General features: G+C 38.1%; 1 protein-coding gene across 10 annotated transcripts in view; it reads right to left on the bottom strand.

Annotated features, from left to right (window-relative positions):
* The window catches only part of BBX (BBX high mobility group box domain containing), a 278,443-nt gene that overhangs the window by 55,933 nt on the left and 205,533 nt on the right, over positions 1-16,977 (bottom strand). For all 10 annotated transcript variants that reach the window (XM_058661831.1, XM_058661829.1, XM_004593214.3 and 7 more), the window contains 3 exons: positions 15,349-15,429; positions 11,878-11,952; positions 4,411-4,491 (listed from right to left, as the gene is read on the bottom strand). In XM_058661831.1, coding sequence (XP_058517814.1) covers positions 4,411-4,491; positions 11,878-11,952; positions 15,349-15,429 — 237 coding nt within the window. The remainder of the gene's footprint in view (positions 1-4,410; positions 4,492-11,877; positions 11,953-15,348; positions 15,430-16,977) is intronic.

Here is a 16,977-nt window from a genome sequence, read left to right as displayed (position 1 = left end):
GCTGCTGTAACCAGCTGGGAAATAAAGATGGAGCTCCTGGCTACTGTTCTTAGCTCGCCCCAGACCTTGCCATTGTGGCCATTTGGGAAGTGAACCAGAAGATATGGAAAATGTTTCCCTCTCCCTTTCTGTAACTCTGCCTTTTAAATAAAATAAATAAAAATATTTTTTAAGTCTATTTAATTTAAAATGCCAATCAATGCCCATATTAGGGCCTTCCTTAAGATATCTCTTAGTTCTAGCCAAGGAAAGGGCAGAGGTCTTCACTTCACCAAAACTGAAGGTACAGGCAACTGAGTCTCTTCATATGGGTTGCCAATAGGCTTCAATTTTCTTTGTGTTTGTTCACCTTGGTGGAGGGTACTGCAATAAAAACATACCTAAAATACTTCTTGTTTCTTACCAGGGAAGAGATTTTTTTTTTTTTTTGTAAACAACACTCCCTATTTCTAAGAGGTATGCTGCTTCCCTCTTCCTGACATGGGAATGGAGTGGTGGAAGGAGGAATGATTCATTTTGGTCAGCATCTTAGTCTTTCAAAAACCCTGAAATCTGCCTTAGAGAATAGAAGACACAATAGAAACTGTCCATGGTTACAGCTTTGTTTGCTTGTTTGTTTGTATTTACTAAATCTGACCTTCTTGGGACATGCTGTGGGCAGGGATGGTATTCAAAGTATTTAACAAGCAGGAGTATCCACTGATAAGATTCTAGACTCAGAATAGGAACAAGGTACTGCAGATCCTATACAGCGCTTTCCAGTTACTGGAAAGATCAAGGGAAATAGGGGATGCTGGCAATGTTGCCGCAAGAGTGTTCAGGGAGTCATGGGCTTTGTATTAATATACTTTGGTATTTAAATAACAAGACAGTTGTAATAATGCAAATCAGATGATTATTTCTCTTGCTTGTGGCAGCATTCAAAAAGATTCTAAACAAAGGTGTCTCCACTGTATTTTTGCCTGATGAGAGGCCATGTCAGGCCCTCCTTCTGCCAATCTCTCTTCATGGCTGTCTATCAAATTTTTATCTCATCAGGCTGAATTACTTCCCATTTATTTGCCTGACCCTTGGGACCACTCCAGACTCTCCTTGCTGCCAACCTCCCTAGCTCTTTTTTTGCCTAGTCAGACGGATGAAGGGTGCTGCAATAAATGTGTCTGAAACAGTCCTTGTGTCTCTCCAAAGAAGACATTTTGCACATACTTCTTCAGTTTTTAACAATGCACCTCTTGGAGCTGCCTTCACTTCTGTTGATAGATGGGAGGGGTAAAGGATGCAAAGCACTTCTGTCCTTTCTTTCCTGGGACAGAGAGGAAAACTAGGATCTTCTCAAAGATTGGAGAACTTAGGATATCCATCATGGGATGATGACTGGGGAGATTAGAGTGAGGAAAAGAGAAGGAACCCATGGAGCAGCACAGGAAATGATTGTTGGACTGCAAGAGAAGGATCTGGTCCAAACTGGAAATAGTTTCTTAGAGACTTTCCTTTTGGGAGGTAAGAATTTAAAGTTATCTCTTCAGATTCCAGACATCAATTCCGGGCACCAGGGAAAACGTTCCTCCAACATCTACTCATACTTATTTTAAAAGGCTTCAGAAATACGTGTGAGATTTCATTAAAGAAAAATGATTTTGAAATTCATGTTGAATTAAAAATTTAAGAAGTCTATACTGGCGATTATTTAGAGATGCTAATATATCCACTGGGCATATATGTAGGTTTAATTAGAAACTGGAAAGAGCCTAGGATGTTCTTCCAAAACACGTTTTTCCAGTATTATGATATAATATTCATGTGGTTCAAAAATAATGAAAAAAGATTCTCCTCAGAAATTATTTTTCATCAAAAGTATATATTTTTATTCATATAAGAAGCAAACTTGGTATAAGCTGATTTGCTATTTTGGAAGAGGCTTATTTCAGTCATTATACCCCTTTAAATTATGACATTAAAACATCTGTTAAATCATAGCATCTGTTTCGTATTTTGGATGTATCGCTACAAATTAGCAAAGTGGTCTTTTTATTAGCACCACGCTCTAACCAACTGAGCTAACCGGCCACATTTAGAAAAGTGGTCTTTTTAATGAGCTTTGATCTAATAAGGATTTTTTTCCAAAATAACAGATACTAAAGAAAGACATGAGAACACAAGTTCACTTTTTAGCACCCTCCCAGCAAAGTATTTCTGAAGATCATATATTTTTAAATAAAAGTTCTGCTAAATAAGGATATCTTATATTGAAAATCAGTTTTACTATTTAGAGTTCGCTACGTCAGAATCCCTCTGTCTGTTTGTATATATGTATGTGTGTATGTGTTTGTGTTTGTGCGTGCGTGTGTAGACATATAAATATATACAAAGCTATATATCCAGAAAAGGCAGAGACAGACACTTGCATCATCCAGGAATAATCTCTTTTTTTTTTTTTTTTTTTTTTACAAAATATATTGTCTTGACGTTCTATACAGCTACAAAGGCATGAGACAAACTCACAACAGTACAGTCTCTATTTCCTAAGCTATGCTTACACCTATACATCCCAAGGTCCTTCTTGGTTGGGTCTTCACTACTGAATTGTATGTGAAGTCATACATGGCACAAACTCACCCCCTTTCCTATACTACCATTTCCTGTGCCTTTCCAATATTTCCTCGCAGTTTTCCAGTCATTCAGAGACCTGCATTTGTCTTACACAAGAGGCATGTCAGCTTAAAGTTCAACACCAATGAATTAGTTTGCTCAACTGTTTATGAGTTTAATATTTCATTTCAGGTCTTTTACATTTTACATTAATATTTCAGGCCTTTTACATTTTTATACTCTAATTTGGATCTGGCTAAGCTTTAAAAGCTTAATTTAAAGATGACCTATATTTAAAATGCTCAGGTTTATGTTTCAAAACTATCATAAAATACAGAAATCTTTACGCATGATAGGTCATCATTGGTTAAACAGATCTCAAAGGATCTATGAAAAAACTAAGTCACTCACAAAACAAATCAGAGGGAACTCATTGGAAGGAAAGCCAGTAAAATGAGAGGAAAAGGTTAGTGTAAGAGACTTTTTACTACCTACTTTGTAGCTCCTAAATTATGTCACCAATAGACATAAGTACTAGCCTGAGGGTCCCTGCACCCTAGACATGTCTTCTACAACTTACCTTGAGGCACATGGTATAGTAAGGCAGAGGAAGCCATTGCTCATGCTCATGGGAGCAGCAACTGCCTCCAACATCTTCCTTCCCACCAAGGAAGGGCTCTGACACTCACAGGTTTTATGAAAGCACGTTAACTGCTTTATGAATGGGATAGTAGAAGTTTATCTCCATCTCACTTCAAAAGTACAATTGACAGAACCAGCCCCATTATGGTGCAGTGTGTTAATCCACTGCCTGTGGCATCCTTTATGAGCACCGGTTACAGTCCTAGCTGCCTACCTCATGATACAACTCCAAGAGCTTGGAATCCCGCATTCATATTGGAGACCTGGATAGAGTTCCAGGCTCCTGGTTTGCCCTGGCCCTGCCAGGGATACTATGACCATTTGGTCAGAATAAACCAGCACATGGCAGATTTCTCTCTATGGCCCAGCCTTTCAAATAAATAAGTCGTTTCAAAACAAAGTGTAATTAGTAGATATTGTAAAACTAGACTTGAGAACACACTAGATGAATTCTTCATTGAAAAACCCAAAAGCTAAAATATCAACCACATGATTTAACAGTGCCTTCCAGGGATATACAGATGGCTTACAAGAATTAGGGAAGTGTAAAACAACTGAGGCTAATCTCTTTTTAAAAGATTTAGAGACACAGATGGATGGAGGAAGGAGTGGGAAGGAAGACAGAGAGATTTTTCCATTAGTGGTTCATTCCCCAAATGCCCACAACAGGGCTGGCACAGGCCAAAGCCAAGAGCTAAGAACTCTACCCTCCTCTCCCTCAAGGCTGGCAGAGGCCCAAGCATTTGGGTCATTATCTGCTTCCTTCTGAGGTGCATTAGCAGGAAGCTGGATAGGAAGAAGAATAACAGGGACTTCAACCTGCAGTTCAATATGAGATGTCAGTGTTGCTGTACTGCAGCTCCAACCCCTGAGCTTAGTTACTCTTCCATGTTCTGATTGGACTTAGTTAAGCACACCTGAGATAAAAACCAACCTTATTTTAAAATTGGGTAAAACAAGATTTTTACAATATTCTGGGTAAATGTTTTCAATGCTTAATACCTTTCAATATCAAAACACCTTTTCCTAAAGTAAAGCTTAATGCTCTTACTGTTGCAAGTTCAATATAACACATTTTTTTTGTGACAGGTAAGACAGTCTAGTTTAAGGAATTCTGTCATAATTAAATATTTTGTGATTCCTATCGCAACAAATCTTAACATATTCTGAAAAACTTGCCTCTGCCAGTTGAAAGAGTGCAGACTTTCCACAGCGTTTTACAGGCTCAGCACCACCCAGTTGCGAAGTGTTTGAAGAAATCTATATTGAGAACAATAAAGAGTATTAGTGATACTAGAATCTTTGATTCTCATTCATATGCATTCAAGAACTTTCTTTAGCTTATCATCAGAATACCATGTCATGCTTTGATGACCAGTTTGAAAACAATTCTTAACAAACAACCTTAAAAATAATTTAAAAAAAAACAGTAAGATTTCAGTAGCTAATATCAGGTACTACTTTGCATTGGCCAGGTTTTATATTTAACAAAACCTTAAGCCAAGACATGCATTTCCATTTCTCAACACTAACTAAACTGGCCAAACACAAAAGGTTTAGAGTCATCCTGTGTTTCCCAGTTTTCATTTTCACTTTCAGGAACATACTTGGTATCTCCATGGAAGACACTATCATCAGCATCAAGTTGCAATATGACAGGAACTTGGGAAGCTGAGTTATATATAAAAGATTGATTCTGTCTTTGAGAGTAAGCCCTAAAGTACATGCAAAAATCGACAAGATAACATTTTTAAACTTTAGAGTCAAGGAACTTGCATTATATTATCATGAATCAACATATAACATGATGTTAACTGCTACTTTTATATAAATTTGGCTGAACAATGGCTGGACATTGATAAACAGGACTGGTATTATGGTTTCTAAGTTTTAGACAGAAACTTCATTTTCAGTACCTAGCCTTGGTAAAAGCTGAGAAGGATATTCAGTCTTAAGGATACTTAGAAATCATTTATCTCAGAGAGATTCTGTGATCTTTAGCATCACTAGCTATTTGAAACTTTTTTATTCTTTGATTCTGCATTATTTCTCAATTTAAGACAGAGCTATTTCTCAATTCCACTTTGCAGGCATTCCTGCCTTGCAACTCCACCCTTACAGGTGGTTGCAGGTTCCATGGGATTCTACAGAACTGCCAGCCCAGGAGAGTAGGTGCTAGCAGCTGCAGGGAATTTGTCCTAGAACAACCGTTTAGACATCTATACATAGTAGACTGTTCAGTCCTTTTTTTTTTTCTGTTAAGTCCTTTAAAAAGGGTCCAGTGTAACCATGTTTTGAGGACTCCTTTCTCCTGGGTGCTATTGATTTTAACACAGTCCTTTCCTATCCATTACAATCATCTACTTTTTCTTGGGGAGATAAACTGACAGGGCTCAATCTTTCTGAAGTTTGCAATATTTTCCTCTAGCCAAATTTTCACTGATAAATGCCACTTCTACTTTTTCTAGACAAGCTGAATTCAATTACTCACCTTATCTCTAGTCTAAGAGAAAGCACATTAATATCACCAACTTAGAGATTTAAAGGATTGAGGGACTGAACATAAATGCCAATCTCCTGAACCACGGTTGTATAATAGAAAGGACCTGGCCTCCGTGCCAACAGACGTGGTTTCATTACTAACTGTTAAGTGTGTGGACTTAAACCAATAAAATGTGTGTGCCATTTACTTCATCTTTAAAATAGAAACAATAATGACCTGTCCCGCATTACACTGTGAAGATTAGATAGGATGTTAGTGCATGGCACAGGACTGAGGCCACACTTTGCTCCCAACAGATGTTAATGCAATACTATACACATGTAAAATTAATGAGTTTTTCATTTTTTACACTAATAAAACCTCTTAGTATAATTCAAAAATAAATTACACCCTGAAACTGATTGGAATTTAAGGCTGCACTAAGAAGACTTATTAAATCTATTAATTCATACAATATTAATGTCACCCAATTAAGAATTACCAAAGGACAACAAGTTGAGCAGTCCTGCACTTCACAGTCCTAGTCTGTTTTCTAGTTCTTTTCCTTGCTCTCTCTGCTGTTGCTTTCATAGTTTTTTTGGTTCCTGACTCTGTTTGCTTCCACGTATCCTGAGCCTCATGCAGAACATGGCACACAGAGGTTCACAGAAAAATCACTGACTGTATGGATGCAGTGTCTGGGCTCTGAGCTAATGCACAGCGGTCTGAGTGGAGGCTTAGGAAGGATTTCTTGCCTTTCAGGATTCACACAGGCTTAATGAGAACAACTTTCCTCACTGCTTCTGGGAGTGTTTTTGCATAGTTTTAGGTAGAGGGTAATATTTTAAATGCTCTTGGTTACTGGAAGCCTGATTTCCAATGAGGCATGTGTACATGAGTGTGAGGGATGAGGGAGAGGGTGGAATTTTAACATAGTACTGAAGTTTAACACTTCCAGAATCTTCTAATAATAAAAATTTCATGGAATGATTTAGTGGTGACACACACTTTCTAAAAATGACTTTTGACTTCTTAATTGGGAATGGAAAGCTAGATACATGTTAATTACAATGACTTGTTATCTAAGTTTCTTAGCAGAATATGATCCTGATAATCTTTCTCTGGAGAATTTTCTTCCTGAGATTTTATCAGCAGCGTCTTTCCTTTCTTCCTGCTTTTCAGGCCAGGCTTTGCTGCAATTAGTCCTTGAGTCAGGGGTGGGGGATTCTGCCCAATGGCTTTTTAAGGCCCACCAAATCTTTCCGACTGATGGTGCCACAGTAACTGCAGGCAGGACTGCAAATCCAATCAGTCTACAGCAGCCTAAATTTTAAGTTAATAATTGTGTTTGGCCTGTGAATGATATAAATATCCAAGTGGCTCTTGGCAGAAAAATGGTTCCCCACCCAATCCTGCCCTAAATGTTATTATTTCTCCTCAAGGTTTTGTCTTCGGCTCTTTATTTACTTATACATTTTCTCTCAGCAATCTCACCTGTAATGATGGATTCTATGTCAAATATAGCGCATCTAGTGCTGATTTGCTTTTTCACTGCTCAATTCTATCTACACTTCTCTAACTGAAAGATATATATACCATATACCATCCTTTCAATTAAAGCAATAAATAACCTGGCTGTGGAGGGAAGCTGGTGTTTGCTATGTTGGTGAGTGGGGGCCACACTGCATAGTATATTTGTGGCTGTCCTTTTTCTTTCCTGAAACTGGATGGCACTTGCTAACCTGTTAACTTCCTGGTAGTCTTCTTTTGCGGGGGGGTGGGGGGGGGCAATGAAAGGGAGGGGAGCTATTATATAACATTTGGATAAACAGTGTTCATCCATAAAGGCTAGCACAATTATAGAAGAGTGGGAATAACTGTACAGCAAAAGTGCTAAGAAAAATCATCAACCTGGACTTTAAATTATTAATTTTATGGTTGCTTGAGCATACCAAATAAATAGATAGTAAAGACCAGAATCAAATTAGGTAATGGTGGAAGTCTTTCATAATTATGATGGGTATCATAAATACTATAGCCTGGAAAAAATTATAATTGTTGAATGAATAAATGAATCAAAGAACAAATGAACAATATGAGGACAACTGGTTTTCTGTACAATGAAATATGAATGATTCTAATAAAAGGCATAATGCGTTCACTGATTAGTTGCAGTAAAAATGTACAGTGTTCATAAAGAGGGTAATAACCTGTAACATATTGAGCATTCCATCACGAAAATGAATGCTTTAAATTTGTACCTATTGTTCAAATCCAAAATGACAGTATCTTAAATTTAGTAAGATTATTGTTGTATTCAAATTGGCAAAGAATCTTCCCCAAGGGAAGTTTTAATGTCCAAATCCATTTGTCTAAATAACTTAGCTTTATATGTCTTCAAGATAATTAATGTAATTTTTAATATCCTATAGCAATGAAGAGAATGTGAGGAAGGCAGGAATTCCCTCATGACATCATACTTGGTCATTAGCCTTCAGTAAACCAGAACTAAAAAGTGACTGATAAGTCACCCCACCTGTAAATAATGAAAGACAGATTAAAAATTCATTCTGACCACCTTAATGAATCAGAATCTGGAAACACAGTGACGGCATTTCAGATGAGCCAAGTTCAATGTGGATGAAATGGGTGTTAACATGGACTGGAAGATGGGTTGGAGGTGGTGGAACACAATGTGGGACACTATCTGTACTTCATTTCTAGATCCTATGAAGCACCTACACTGATTTTTTCTCAAATATAGGCATTCATTAGGAACCTATACACATAATAGGCTTTGGTAGGTTTCACGATTCTATGTAAGTTAACTTCAGTGGGCTTTAAAACGATCAGATAATAAGAAGCAAAAATATCCTCAGCTTCCAAGGCAGAGACTCAGAACTTGCTGAGAAGAAACAAATTCCATTTTCATCTTAAAGAGACACTGGGGGCTTATTGTTTCTTAAGCAGTATTTCTCAGATAAATATTTACACAATAAATGACCAATTCCAGGAGATCTAGCTAAATCTCTTCCAGAGTTACAAGAGTCTATAAATAAAATTATAGTAGGAATACCTAATAAAAATTTTGCATGCTTGATTACAAAACAAAACACTTTGAAAGAGTACATTATTTCCTATAATAAGTAAACATCTGCTTATCTCTAAGTAAGTAATTGTTGAATGGGGTCTGATCCTTCTGAAAATGGCTGAGGGCACTGAATGACCACTGGGCACTTTTCCTAAATCACAAACTCTGAGACAGACACACAGCCGTCTGTGTTTGAACATATCTTCTAGATTAGGTGTTTTAAAATTTGAGCATTTCAGCTAGATAATTAGAATGAAATTTCCTCAATGGTGATGGTGTTGTATGAAACAATTATTAAGAGCTTTGGGAACATCATCATGGTTAGTAATTATAGCCTGTTCTATTTCTACTGCAATATCTATGTTCATAGCATGTCTTATTAGATCACCTAGTTAGCTCTTGTTTAGCTTTTTTAAACAAACCAGCCCACAGTTAATTAGGCTGACAATATGGTAAGATCATAAGATGTTAGGGACAGAACTTAAGGTTCTCTTGTGTCAGATGAGGAAAATCAGAACCATGAACTCTTGTATAATCACATATGAGCATTACATTTAGAAATAGATAACCAAGGATGTAATAATTTGATTAATTTGCTAAGAAATTAAAAGGGCTTATATTATCAACATCTGCAAAAATATAGCTAGAAAGCATAAAACATTGAGTTGGGGAGGAGTTGCACTTGATTGTAGGGCAACATAAAAATTATATATTTTACATTATTCATTTTATTTTAGATTTCCACAATGCATGCTCTTGTACATAGCAATACTTTGAAATGTAGTAAGTTTTCAAATTATTATTGCTTCCTTACATTCTATATACACTTCCTGATCAAAAACCAAAAGCCCTCAGTGACAAGTGCTGTTGAGCACAGTAACAGATGAAAATATCTCCTGCATGACTCTCTTACAAGTTGCAAGTTTTTTGCTTCAAGCAAAGCTTAAGAAAAGTGAGAGGCAAGGGCCGACTCTTCTGATACTTGGTGAGATGAAGTCCTGTGTGGCAAGAATCAACTAGTGTAGAGGCTGAGGACCTCCTGCTGAGCCTTGCAGAACAGTAGCCACCCCATCGCCCTATTGCTCCACTGTCAAACTGTTCCCTCCAAGTTGCCTCAGGGCTGTGGGAGCCCAGATGATCCTGATGATGGCATTGCTTAAGTAACATTTAATCACGCTCCATGATGATAACTATTAGAAATGCACCAACCCTCGCTGAGCTGCTTCACGGGACATTTTACACTAGGTTGAATACTCTTGGCAGTTAATGCATATGTAAATAGCAGGTGTGTCAGATTAGCCTCTGCTTTTTCTAATATTCATGATACAGAGTGCAGACTTTAATCAAATAGAAGATATGGTAAGTAAATTCTGTTCTGAATGAAATGCTTCTGAAAAAATGGATGGGATTGGCTCACATACTAACATTAAAAAATACATTTAGGGTTCGGTGTGGTAGCCTAGTGGCTAAAGTCCTCTCTTGGTATGCACCGGGATCCCATAGGGGCACCAGTTGGTATCCCAGCCATTTTACTTCCCTTCCAGCTCCCTGCCTGTGGCCTGGAAAAGCTGTCTAGGATGGCCCAAGGCCTTGGGACCCTGCACTCATGTGGGAGACCTGGAAGAGGCTCCTGGCTCCTGGCTTTGGATCAGCTTAGCTCCAGCCGTTGTAGCCACTTGGGGGAGGGAATTAGCAGATGGAAGATCTTTCTCTCTGTATCTCCTTCTCTCTGTAAACATGCCTTTCCAATAAAAATATATAATTCATAAAAAATAAATAAATAAAAATTAATTCAGATACCATGTCACAACTCTCAGAAAAAAATCATTAGCATCAAATAAATGTCAACAACTGGAGAAAAGTAAGAACATATTATTCAACAAAACCATTTCCCTAGGTGGTGAAAATAGCAATCTATTTATCAGAATGGAAAATTATAATAAAATCTTTATTTATTCAGACTCATCAAGTAAATTGTTCTTCTTGAAATAACGTTCTGTGTATTTGTTACCAGTTTTCTACAGTAACCTTTAAGTAGCTAAGCAAAACCTGTGGCAAAGAAGCATAACATGCAGGAAATCAAACTGGACGGGATAAAATCTCTGGTTCACACAACTGCTCTAAGAGGAAGCAGTGTATTTTTTTTTAATGTTAGAGCTGAAAGTAATTTTTCTCCTTTTCAAAGTAGGATGCTAGGATTTCTCCTGCCAAAAGGATATCATTTTACATTTCATTTATGCAGTGCTCTTTATGCAAATGAATCAAAGTGATTCAATATATCAATATTAAACAGAGCAGCCCAGCTTGTCTTTTTCTCTCAATCTGAGAAGAAACTATTTAGTTTATGATATGCGTTATTTTCAGAATTAAATGAGAAAAGGGAAAAAAACCTAAAGTAGGCAGCACCTTACTTTGAAAATTTGTATTCACTTTGTTTACTCATATAGTGCTTATTAGAAAAGAGCATATGGTTGAGGCCAGGGCTTCTGTGGCAAAGCCAAGCATATTAGATTTACCTTTCCATAAGACCAAGAAAAGACTTACGTGCATGCTCCCTGGCTGACAATCCAAAGAAATTTGGGATCTTGTAAAAGCTGACCTAATCTAAGCCTGGGATTGGATGTAGGAAATACCAATTGAAGCTACATCACATCAAAAGCTTAATGTAGATGATTTAACAGGTCAAATTCATCACTGTATCGGCTATGACTCATGAATGGTAACATCTGATTTCACTATTAGAAAAACTTAATTGGAATCCTCTTGCTTTCATATTGACAGCAGGCTTTCCAAGTTTCTTAAATAAATGAAAAGCAAGGTAAATCAAAATGAACTACCAGTGAGTACCTATCCTGAATGAACTCTATAATATATGGTGGAAAAATGTATATAACATCTGGAGCTAATCTGACAAGATTACATCAAAGGTAGCAATAGGCAACAAATATTGCCAAGAATGTTATGTTAGTGATGACAAGAGGAATGTCTAAGTTCAAGGCATATTATAAAAACTGTAATTCAAAGTTTTTTGAATTGCATAATTGCTTCACAACACAGAATAAGGTGGCCATACCTCTGCAAACTGAAACAAGGCTGATGTTTGACACTGTTTTGTAGGAGCATCAGGATGGGATGTACTTGAAGATATCTGAAAGGAGACAAGTAATTTTTTTTAAAGATTTATTATTATTGGAAAGCCAGATATACAGAGAGGAGGAGAGACAGAGAGGAAGATCTTCCATCCAATGTTTCACTCCCCAAGTGAGCCGCAATGGGCCGGTGCGCGCCAGTCCGAAGCCGGGAACCTGGAACCTCTTCCGGGTCTCCCACACGGGTGCAGGGTCCCAAAGCTTTGGGCCGTCCTCAACTGCTTTCCCAGGCCACAAGCAGGGAGCTGGATGGGAAGTGGAGCTGCCGGGATTAGAACTGGCACCCATATGGGATCCCGGGGCTTTCAAGGCGAGGACGTTTACCTGCTAGGCCACGCTGCCGGGCCCGAGTCAAGTAATTTTTAATATACAAGGAAATTTTCCCCGTATCAGACTATGTGAGTCTGCCATATGTTTTCACTGTAGACACTGATAAAGACATGAGTCATCTACCTCAATCTTTTAGAGTACCATTGAAATGATAAAGAAAGACAGAAGCCATGTATAAAAATGGATGACTGGCTGGAACAATAAGGCAGAGCTGGGCTTGTTTGCTCTGTCCTCTGAGTATCAAGGAGGAATCAAACCACAGTAAGAGAGATAAGCTGACATGAATTTCCTTATTTCAATGATTTCTTTTTTTAAATCAAATGCCAGAGGCAGCATGTCAAGCCAATTACTCTCTCCCCGATACCACTCCGCTCAAGCTCTTTACTACTTAGAGGCAGCTGGGAAATACTGTGAGAGAAGCACATGGATGTAGGTCAGCATATTTGAGGCTGAATCTGAACCGTGCCACTTACTAGCTACAGCAACCTGGACATCAGCTATACTTTCTGAGATATACTTTTCCCAACTTTAAATTGATGATAATCCTCATTATTAAAGGATTATGGGTCCAGCACAATTGCTCAACTGGGTAATCCTCTGCCTTGCACGTTCTGGGATGCCATACAGGCACTGGTTCATGTCCCAGCTGTTCCACTTCCCATCTAGCTCCCTGCTTATGGCCTGGAAAAGTAGCAGACAGACAAAACCATGGGATCCTGCACCCAAGTAGGAGATTTGGAAGAAGCTCTGGGCTCCTGGCCTTGGTTTGGCTTAGCTCTGGCTGCTGCATCCATTTGGAGAGTGAATCAGCAGACAGAAGACCTTTCTCTCCCCTCTCTATAAATCTATCTTTCCAACAGAAATTAGCAGAAATAATCTTTTAAAAAACAAGAAAATATTTTTTGTTTCTTAATAACTACATGCCCCACTTAATAAAAACACACATACAATTCAGTGTTTGACAACTGGATAGAAGATTTTGCCATTCACAACATTTGACCAAAAGGTGGGGGAGTTGTTTCCAGCTTGATAGTGGTGGTGGTCTCCTTCAAACTTTTCTCCCTGCGTTATGTGCAAACACTTTACAAGGATGATTTAAGAGTTTGGTCGGCTTTTAATTTTGGTGCCAAAGGAAACAGTGTCCATGCAGCTACAAAACAAGGTGACAATGTGGTACAAAAGGAAAAAGCCTGAGTATCGTAACTTTAGCTCACTCCTAAAGTTTTACAAGTCTTTTTCTTCAAATCATGTGGTCATCAACTCCATCAAAGGGTATGTACTATGCAACTGATACACCTAAGCCATGACTCTTCAATAATAAAAATCACTTTTCCAATTGAACTATAGTAAGTTGGTTAGAAAAGCCATGAAGCCTTGTGATACTGTACCAAACCGATGTTGAGGGAGGAAAGCAGTAGAAAGAATGAACAAGTTCTTCATTGCCAAAAGCATTAGGAATTTTTGAAATTCCGATTTATCTTTTTGAGCAAATATTTTTAGAGTGAGCTAACAATGAGTAGAAAAAAGATTGGGCCCAGTGTGATGGCCCAATTGGCTAATCCTCTGTCTTGCAAACACCAGAATTCCTTAGAGGCTGGCTGCTCCACTTCCCATCCAACTCCCTGCTTGTGGCCTGGGAAAGCAGCAGAGGATGGTACAAAGCCCTGGGACCCTGCACCCATGAAGGGGACCCGGTAGCAGCTCCTGGCTCCTGGCTCCTGGCTTTGGTTTCGCTCAGCTCTAGCTGTTGCAGCTATTTGGGAAAGTGAACCAGCAGATGAAAATCTTTGTCTCCCCACTAAAATAGTGAATAAGTATTAAAAAACAAACAAACAAACAAACAAAAAGAACCTATTTAACACACAAGATAAAAACAGCCAATAGTAAATGGATAAAATGCAACCAAGTGTTCTGAAGATATTCAAATAACATCAGACCAGCAAGCACAAGTGTGACAGGCTGCAGAAATGAACCTACAATTATTTTCCCAAAATCTTGAAAATTTCAAATTCAGTAGATCTCAATTCTGATATTACCTTTCGTTCCCACCAACCTTCTATAACATTTAAAGAAAATAAACCATATATGAAAGAAAAAATTGCTTTATTTATTTATTATTCAAAAGGAAGAGAGAGAAAAAAGAAAAAAAAAGATAATCTTTGATCTGCCAGTTTAATACTTGCAGGAGCCAGAGCTAGGCTGGACCAAAACAAAGTCATTAACCAGGAACTCTCCCCAGGGCTCCTACATGGCTGGCAGGAACCCACGTATGTGCACCTCCTCCCCTGCTCGCCAAGTGCATGGCAGGAAAGTAAGTCAGAAGTAGAGACCAGACTCAATCGTAAGTACTCCCTTAAGGGACTCGGACATGTCAAGAGGTGGCTTAAACCACTGCACCACAACATTACCTCATATACCCAAATTTCTTCAAAAATGAAAGGAAATACTGAATAAAATGGAACCTTTGATACATTATTCTGTGCTCATTTTCCCTAAGAGGATTTTGAAAGTTTTAAACAAATACATGGTCTTAAAAATTAATCATAGAATAAATGAAGATTTCAACTAATAACAGCAGAAATTCCTGGAGAAATATTACATTCAGGGCCTTTTACCTAAAATCAAAATATCAATCTATCTATCTGTCTGTCTATCTATCTATCTATCTATCTATCTATCTACCTATCTATCTATCTATATAGCATGATGATCTCTTTGGAACTTCAGAAATTCTGGAAAGGCCACAAAATGTACATGTGCTATATTACCAAAGTTTCATGTAAAATGTTAGATGCTTTATCACACGTTTAGGGGTTGTGGCATCAGTGGTGAGGTTTCAGTGTAGTGATATTTGCTATGATGGAACAATAAATTTCTATACACAGATACTGCTAATCCTTATTTAAGAACTCAGGAGTTCCAAAAATATCTTCTCCAAAATTTCTCTGTGTCCATGTACATATGAGTTGAGTAGTCGTTCTTACTGATTTTAAGTACTATTTTCAGTACAAATTTAAGAGCAATTATAATTTCCTCACTGATAAATATGAGTTGTGATATATTACCTCAGCAAACTGAAACAATGGTGACTTCTGCCGCAATTCAGGGGACTCTGAAACATCAGCCCTGCCAGTCCCAGAGGATATCTGAAACAAGGAAAGAGGTCATGAGGCACCATAGAACAGCCTTTGCTGACAAGAGAAAAGACAAATGACACTAAAATGTTGCTATCTTTGGGAAGGAATGGTTGTATTTCTATTTGAGGTCAACTCAAATTGTGGCCAAAAAAAAAAAAAAAAAAAAAAAAAAACCACAGCTATTTTGCAAGGTTTGGAAGAGATGGACAGCACACATGGCGTAGAGAGGTTAATATTCGCCTAAGACACAGTCACACACGGATTTCCGTTTAATGAATTGGCTCTCTGCATTTCTTTCACCTTTTGTGCTCCCTCAGTATTTCATGTTGCCTGACTACCTGAGAACGTAAGCGAGATCTGATGATGTAGATCTCTTGGGAGAACAAAGCTGAAGTCAAATTCTTGTTTTCTAGGGTTTTCAGGTGTTCATAAACAAGCCTCCACCTTAGGTTAGTTAGTATTTACCTAAGACACATTTCCTTCACATTTTCTTTGGCAATGCTCTATTATTTTTTTCTATCTTCATTGTTGACAATAGGTATGGAAACACTCCTTTCAAAAAGATTTTATCCATCAAGTTTGGGTAAACATGCCTCTTTCACCTGCATCCACTTCTGCATTTAGGTTGACATCATTATTTAGGTAACTAACTAAACCAGGTCACAGTAGTCACAGAATACTGGAGAGATAAGGAGTACACTGTTCCTCTAATACAATCGTTTTCTTTTTAAGACAGAGTCCTTCCACCACTGGTTCACGGATGGGTGTCTGCAATGGTCAGCTAGGCTAGGCTGAAGCCGGGAGGCAGGAGCTTCAACCCCATCTTCCAAGTGGGTGGCAGGAGCCCAAACACTTCAGTCATCTTCCATTGCTAAGAGGCTCAAGCCCTTGGACCATCTTCCATTGCCTTCCCAGGCGCATTAACAGGGAACTGGATTGAAAGCGGACCAGCAAGGACATGGACTAGCACCCATATCGGAAGCCAGTGTTGCAGGTGGTAATTCGGCGATTGGAACCAGAAAAGTAAATGGCACTTCCCCTCCCCAATATGCCATAACCTCCTTATTCTTTATGTAGCACTCATCAGCACAGTATTTGTTTATTGTACATCTTTACTCCTACAAAGTTTGCTCAATGTATTATCCCCAACACTGCCTGGATACTATGTAGATACTCAACAATATTTGTAGAATTAGCTAATCTAAATTATGGTCTTCCAAATATCACACCAGTGTGTTCCCTCCCTTAATTTCCTGAAGGTTATAGAATCGAGAGCAAAATGTTACCTTTCCTTTAAGGGAAAGTAGTTTTAAACAACTTGTTTTTTGTTTTATGAAATAATACAAGTTTACCTTTAAAAATCTGGAAAAAGAAACAACAAGGGTGGATGTTTAATTTAGCAGTTGAGATGCTGCTTGAGACCAATTGGAGACCAAGTCCATACTGGAGGGCCTAAGTGCCATTAGTGTTCCTAACTTCAGCTTCTTGGTAATGCACACTTTGAGAAGCATTAGTTGGTAATTGTGTACTTGAGTTCTGAGCCTCTGCTTTGGCTGA

This window comes from Ochotona princeps, chromosome 3 (assembly GCF_030435755.1).
Source record: "Ochotona princeps isolate mOchPri1 chromosome 3, mOchPri1.hap1, whole genome shotgun sequence".
NCBI classification, from domain to species: domain Eukaryota; kingdom Metazoa; phylum Chordata; class Mammalia; order Lagomorpha; family Ochotonidae; genus Ochotona; species Ochotona princeps.
Note: the sequence above shows the minus strand (reverse complement) of the source record. Positions and strands in the feature narration are given on the sequence as shown.